At 33.7% G+C, this 7,986-nt stretch overlaps 1 protein-coding gene across 1 annotated transcript; it reads right to left on the bottom strand.

Moving 5' to 3' along the window:
- Nucleotides 1-263: 263 nt before the first annotated feature.
- On the bottom strand, nt 264-1,667 carry LOC128556648 (toll-like receptor 5). The gene has a single exon (XM_053542231.1). The coding sequence runs from the start codon at nt 1,665-1,667 to the stop codon at nt 264-266; it is 1,404 nt and encodes a 467-aa protein (XP_053398206.1).
- Nucleotides 1,668-7,986: the final 6,319 nt, after the last annotated feature.

The following is a 7,986-nucleotide window of genomic DNA, read 5'->3' as shown; positions in this document are numbered from 1 at the left end:
AACTCCGCAGTGGTGCTTTTCGTCAATTTATCAATAGTTCGTCCTCGAAATTTATACGGGATTGGTCTTCAAACGCCTGGTCTGGCATGGCATGCAAAAGTTTCTGTTCAAATAGTTTGTCATCTTTCGTGAGATAGGCCTTAGAATACAAGATACTTCGTAGTGTAAGGTCTAATTTCATCTCCAAAACTGAATTTTCAAGGACAATGATTAAGAGCTTTTTATCGTGTCTCCGCATACTATGTGGATGTGCATTTCTGAATTCAAATGTCCCCCATCGACTCTGCATAAAAGATTGAGACAGAACTACGAGATTCTATTACATCCAAAATGGCTTCTGCAATGTCTTCACCTACTGGACAATCCCGGTAGTAAATACACAACTTAAACTTAGGCTCAAGAAGTGGGACAAGTGTGCTTCTTACATAGTTAACATCCTCTTCCGCAAAACAAACGAAGGCGTCATACTTATGATTCACAGGTTCAGACTTTCGTTTTCTGCAGCAACAACGAAAACGTATGTTCCATTTATAGAAAACTATTACTTCAATTTCATATCGATACCGAAATATCAACACAGATATTATTCCAGCTAGCAGTAAACAACTTGCAAAAGGAAGCAGACTTTCAATAAGAACATGCAAAAGTGTATTGCTTACACAGGGTTTAATACCAGCTGATTTAATGTCAACGTCATTTCCATTTACAGAACATGTAATGTTATCTGTTTTTAGTAACTTGACATAGTCTACAAAAGATGCCAAAGCACATTCACAACTAAATTTGTTGCGAGAAAGGTGTAGTACCTTTAGTGATACTGGAAACTGTGCATCCATTGTTCTTAAGTAATTATTGTTCAGAAGTAAGATTTCAAGATTTGTACACTTTTCAAAAACTCCAGTGGCTATGGTTTCAATCTTATTGTCACCAATATCAAGTTTTCGCAAGGAGCTTTCTTCTGAACAAAGCACATTTTGAGGTTCAAGGTCAACAATTCTGTTACCCCTCAAATCGATTTGGTTTAGCTTTGGCAGATGACTTAAAACTGGGACGTGTTCTATGTTGTTGAAACTCAATGATAAGTTCCTGAGTGAATGAAAACACCTCGCTTGAAACGACTCAATTTTGTTTCTACTCGCATTCAATGTTTGCAAGTTAAAATAACTGTAACACGTTCCAGTGGACTCGTTATACCCTGTCGGTAGTTCTGTGAGTTTGTTATTAGTTATGTCAAGGTATATTAACTTGTTTGAATGCAGCTCTAAGAGACTTATATTTTCTAAACTGTTTTTGCTTAAATACAAATGTGAAAGTTTAGTACATTTTGAAAACGCTTTGTTACTAATAACAGTAATATTATTTGAGTCCAGCCTCAGTTCAGTTAGTATCTCAAGATTTACAAACAGCTTCGCTGGTATATTAAGCAGTAAATTTCTAGATAAATCCAATTTCTCAATTCCATTTGTATGGTAGAACTCGTCTCCTTTGACATTTTGGACATAATTGTCACTGATGTTTAGAACTGTTAATTTAGTCATATTCTGAAACAATCCTGATAGAGATTGAAGTTTATTTGCAGAAATATTCAGAACCTTTAAATTATGTATATGAGATAATGATCCATTTATGAATCCAATATCATTCTGATCCAACATAAGGTACGACATATCGAACTTTCTGTACTATGCGGGACAGTTAAAACGCACTTTGTTACAACTAATTATGTTATGTAGGCATACCGCCTGCTTCAAGATTCAAGCTTAGGCAGAACACAATTCCAGATGGGACGTTGTTCTATAAGGCCAGACTACTTGGAAAAAAAAGGAAAATTTGTAATAATTTAGATTAGAAATTGTATGGATTCGTCGATAGGCCAGGGTATGTATGTGTGGTGTGCCGACTCGGTCTCCTCGATATCTCAAAATATGCTGGGACAAGAATAGCTACTTTTTGTCAGTTAAAATTAAAACTTGCATATGTGTAAAATCTATGAGTCATGCAATTAGGAGGTTTAGGTTAAATAATTAATATTCAATAGACATATTATGTTTATACCGGTATAATGTTTCAGGGTTTAATGATTTAAACTGGAATGAAATGAAGTCTAGTCAGTTATTTTGTCTATCAAAATTTGTTTTAATATTTTGATTTTATGAATCTGGATTTTTTCTATTCAAAATGATGTAAAATTGTTTACAAAAAAAGACTATAAATGTCTTGTAAAGGTTCACTTTTTTGTATCAAGGCTTTACCTCATTCTTTTCTTTAGATATATATGTTTAAAAGCGGAATAATTTCACAATTATGTAATTCGAGTTAATCATTCTTCACTGCGTATAGCCATTTTGGATGGTAATTGTATCTAAACATGATTCGGCTATATATTATTTTATTTCTAATATGTCCTTTATATAAAGATCTGGACGAAATACGGAAGAACTATTTTTGCCGAATAGTAGGTCGACCTGACGTCAGCAGTATTATCTAAAGTTACACATCCCGAGCGCGTAGACGCCAAGTAAATTATTCTGAATTTCTAATTAATAATCGATTTAAAATATGTAAATTAGGTGTAAAACCGTTCTTACATATCATTTCGATGCTGAATGTTTTTTTTTATGCGGAGCATATCTTACCAGTATAAGTTATTTTTAGAAATGCCTCTTTTAGTGAGAACTAGAAAAATAGCTGCTGCTATCGAATATGTTCGAAATAGAGGAAAATTCGTTTGGATTTTTCAACCATGTCCTTTAGCACAGAAAAGAGTTCAGTTCAGGCAGTTCAGAAATTATATTCAGAATTTTATAGCGTTCAGATTTTCTTGGTAAAGAATTTAGGGCAGTTATACTAAAACTATTTCTTTTTTTTTTCTTTTTTTTTTGATAAAGAGTGACTTATTCAGGGCTTTTTTCTTGTTCATTTTTTTTATTAAGGTTATACCTTGACAGAGATGAAAGGTGAAAAAAAACCCCAAAAAAACCCAAAAAACAACAAAAAAAAAAAAAAAAAAAAACGTCAGGTGATAGCATTTTTGCCATGAGTGGTGGGGGCATATAGATTTGTTCTTGTCCGTGCGTGCGTCCGTCCGTCCGAAGTTCGTGACGCGCTTAGCTCAAAAAGTATTTGATATAAATTGATAAAACGTTGCAAGAGTCTTTACCATGATATGAACTTGCACACCTCCTATTTTTCGTCTGGCTCCGCCCCTATTTCCAGAGTTATGGCCCCTGAAATAGTAAAAAATGCACATTTTCACCTTGTGACACGCATAGCTCAAAAAGTATTTGATACAAATTCATGAAACTTGCATGAGTCTTAATCATGATATGAAGTTGCACACCTCCTATTTTTTTATTGGGTCCGCCCCCTATTTTCAAAGTTATGGCCCCTGAAATAGTAAAAAAATGCACATTTTCACCTTGTAACGCACCTGGCTCAAAAAGCATTTAATATAAATAGTTGAAAACTTGCATAAGTCTTCATCATGATATAAACTTGCACATCTCTTATATTTTGGCTGGCTCCACCCCCTGTTTTTAAAGTTATGACCCCTGAAATAGTAAACAATGCACATTTTCACCTAATTATGTGCCTAGCTAAAAAAGTATTTAATGTAAATTCATGAAACCTTGCTTGAATCTTTATCATGATGTGACCTTGCACACTTGGCATTCTTCTTGAGAATCTTAGAGCTTATTACAGAGTTACAGCCCTTGAAATAGCCAAAATAGTGGATTTTTTGTTTGTGATGCTCATAGCTCTCTAGTTATATTATTTATAAACGCCATTGATCACCAAATAAGGGCGACTGATTTCACTAGACTGTTAGTTATGTTAGTGCGAGGATAATACCATAGGACATAGGAAGTACCATAGGAGCTCGAGGTCGGGAACGCATATTTTTCGGCCTTATCCGGCCTTTCTGTATTGACGAAGCTTATACGGCCTTTACGAATATGATCCAAAGTATACCCGAGCTTGTGAGTATCGTTTAAAAGTTGAGATTATGGAAACTTTGCGAAAAATCTGCGTTCCCTTCCTCTAGCTCCTGTGTATAGTACAAGATACAGAAACCGCTGAAATTTCAGAAGCTTCCCTGATTCTTCAACATGTCAGGTGTAAAATACCCGTACACGGGACTCTTATCCCAATATATGTAGATATTTTAGTTGGAGGAGCGGGTCTCAACTCACAAACCCTGGGTTTATAGTCAGACAGAGTTACCCCTGGACAACTGCGTCAGCTGTTTAACCACCAGAACGTTTTTTTTTCCTACAGACTCACGTCATCGAATAGAAAAGTGACTTATTAATTATCACTTCAGCATCATTTGTATATCACTGCAGTAAAAATGAAAGAAAACCATTTTACTTGCGAAAAATTGACCGCGTGTCAGTTTTAAAGATACCAGACGTACGTGAGATTTCAATACAAAGCCTGAAGTCTGTGTAAAATGTATATGTATATGCAATTAAGTTCTTTACATTTCTGAAAGAACAAAATGTCAAATCAATTAGCACGATCTAATTTTGTTACATTGTGACTCTTATAGATTCTATTATGACATGTTATGTCCAAGTTAAAGACACTACCATTATGGTGTTTCTTGTTTAAATTTTGAGGGTTTTCACTGTGAATTAAAACAAGCTGAGCTGTAGTCCATAGTTATAATCTTGAAGCAGAAAAGGTTTTTTTTTCAATGTATGTTATGCTACATATACCTAGTGTAACTGTATTGAAATTCTTTAAGTTCGTTTTAAATCTGAGTTTTTAATACCTTTTAAAAGGAATTTTTCAAATAAAAATATAGAATCTTTAATACACAAGTACGCATTCCTCTTGGGTAGTTTTATTTACAATCATTTTAAGATATACAAACGGTTGATTTGTAATATATTTCATATGTATAAATAAAATCGAGTTCGCGAATATTAGCTACTAAGGCTCTATATTTAAAGAAGACAGTCTTGTAGATTTGATTAAAAAGCGAAGTTGTATCGATCTCTAGCAACTGCAATAATCACGAATTAGTATTAAAGCTGAATAATAACATAACTGCTTTCATCCAGGTATGAAGATGTATCGATGTTTAATACATTCTAACCAATTTATATGTTGATATGTAAATCATAAATGACAGTAATTTAATGCATCTCTTTTATACTAACACAGCAGCCTAAAGTTAAATATCAGATCTGTAGCTGAATAAAATGTATAAAAATATAAACAGGCTATTGGTTTGTTTCAGTGTAGGGTCGATCATTGTCTTCCACAGAGTTAACACTGAATTCAACATCTTTCACCGAGCTGACAACGTATTCTATATCTTCCAGCAAGTAAACATTAGATTTAATATCTTCCACGGAGTGATCACCGCATTCATGATCTTACACCAAGTGAATATTTCCAAACGAATGAGCACCGGATTTAGTATCTTATCTTAATATTATTTTTCATCGTGTGAACACTACATTATATTCCACAGAATGAACAGTGGACTCAATATCTTCCAGAGAGTAAACACTGCAATATTTTCAACCGAGGGAGCACAAGATTTAGTATCTTCCACTGAATGACCATCTACAATATCTTCCACAGAGTAAACACTGCAATATTTTCAACCGAAGGAGCACCAGATTTAGTATCTTCGACTGAATGACCATCTACAATATCTTCCACAGAGTAAACACTGCAATATTTTCAACCGAGGGAGCACCAGATTTAGTATCTTCCACTGAACGACCATCTACAATATCTTCCACCAAGTAAACACTGCAATATTTTCAACCGAAGGAGCTCCAGATTTAGTATCTTCCACTGAATGACCATCTACAATATCTTCCACCAAGTAAACACTGCAATATTTTCAACCGAGGGAGCACCAGATTTAGTATCTTCCACTGAATGACCATCTACAATATCTTCCACCAAGTAAACACTGCAATATTTTCAACCGAAGGAGCACCAGATTTAGTATCTTCCACTGAATGACCATCTACAATATCTTCCACAGAGTGAACACAGCATTCAATATCTTCAACCAAGTGAACACCGCAATATCTTCACCGAGTGTACACCAGGTTCAATATCAACACGAATGACTCAGAAACAAGTGAAAATGTTTCGTGTAAAACAAATCAGTTTCTATTTATTTCAAAAGGTGTTAACCCGTCTTGCACAGGATATTCGCCTGCTCCACTTTGAACAGTGTAAAAGGTGTTTCAACTTCAAAGTAGACGTGACAGTGTAAATCATACCTTCGGAGGAAAATTCCTGATACGTTACACTAATACAGAGGAAATGTTTAGAACTTTTTCTGTAAGGATTCTAACATTTTTATTCATCACTCAAAAAACAGGAAAGAAAGAAAAAGTAAAAAGGAACACTCCACCCTCCACAAAATTGTTTAACCAATCTTCTAATTTCCTACGAATCAATAGGTAGAAGGTTTGTAAAACTGTAGGGGGCATCTATTTTGAGATAACTGAACCGTAATAGTATATACCTCCTTTTGAAGAGTATTCAATTCCTACTCTGACTATAAGAGCTGAAATAAGAATTTTCTCGGAACACATCACAATTAGTCATAATAGTCATAAAAGGGTGTTTCTATTGCAAAATAATCATGAAATTTGAAAACTTTTGAATTTTTACCATATTTTGCATAGATGCGCCTATTTCTGCAGTGATTTCTTGTTTGTTTCTAGAATGTCAGAAAAAGCACAAAATGCATCCATCTGGGCTTTATTCATGACGAAATGAATGATATTTCAGAATCCAAATAAAAAATAATGCAAACAAGTTAAAATTTTACCAGAATATACAGAGAAGCGACCATTGGGCCTAAATTTAGCCCAGTAAATGGGTATGGGGTGGCTTCAATTAAATGTCTATAATTCTCTAAAATCTTCCACAGATTTTCACAATAAAACTTGGTAATATGTTTGGTATTACATCTTTCTTGAAATTAGACATAAAAATGTTGTGAAATTTGATGAGAAATATTTCTTATAGGAATAAGGTCTGTAATTCGGTCGAAAATGTACTTCCGTGGTGTAGTCGAAAGAAGTTCATAATAAATAAATCCTAATTTTCCCCATTTTTGCGCAAATTTGTGTAGAACGAGAGCTATGATCACATGTTTTCGCTACAAGAATTCATTCTGCATGAAATGAGATGGTTTTATGTTTATACACCCCACATGGCAAGTTTTGCAGATCGAAACTGGAAGTAGGTGTTTATTGTACGGACAAGAGCAAATATGTGCCATTTTTAAGTAGCAGACCACAACTGACTGGCATTTTACTAGGAACTATTTAACCCCGTATTTTCATTTCATTTTTTCGTTAATATATGATAGATCTTTCATGAAAAATAGGTGTAGGAAAAATATTCTATAAAGATACGTGAAGACGACCTGAAGTTATCGTTTTTTATATGAAACAAAGAAGAATTTGAATTACTGACCTTCAACCTATAATTTCTCAGGAGAGCGTAGGTTCAAGCCGTACTAGGACCAAACTTTTTTCTTTATATTTCTTTTTTAGTAAATTAAACTGCTTTTCAAGACTAATTATTGATTTATTGTTATTATTGTACAAATTCGGATTTTTTTTCATTTGATAAATCTTTTCTCGCTGTTTTAAGTGAATTTTACCTATGATACAGAAGGGTGCAGGGTTATACATGTTTGAAAATACTGAATTACATGCGTTAAAAGATATTTTTTATTTCGCCTTTACTCTTTATATGTTTATATACGTATTTATATATGTACGTTTTACTTCAGCTCTATGGTTATTTTTTAATATGGAGAGCAAAATTTAAAAAAAGTCCATAATTTTTCATTGTCAGAGCTAATTTTCTGTATGATTAAATCCTTTTAGTAAAGGCTCTCTAGGAAGAAATGTTATCGACAGTTTTATTTTGTGTTTTATATTTGTTTACCAATAGTATGATGTTTCTTTTATCAAACTTATTGGTGTA

The sequence above is a fragment of the Mercenaria mercenaria genome, chromosome 4 (assembly GCF_021730395.1).
Source record: "Mercenaria mercenaria strain notata chromosome 4, MADL_Memer_1, whole genome shotgun sequence".
Classification (NCBI taxonomy): domain Eukaryota; kingdom Metazoa; phylum Mollusca; class Bivalvia; order Venerida; family Veneridae; genus Mercenaria; species Mercenaria mercenaria.
Note: the sequence above shows the minus strand (reverse complement) of the source record. Positions and strands in the feature narration are given on the sequence as shown.

Excerpts from the sequence above, each read along its gene's own strand:
- LOC128556648 (XM_053542231.1), bottom strand. The coding sequence starts at position 1,667 with ATGTCGTACCTTATGTTGGATCAGAATGATATTGGATTCATAAATGGA.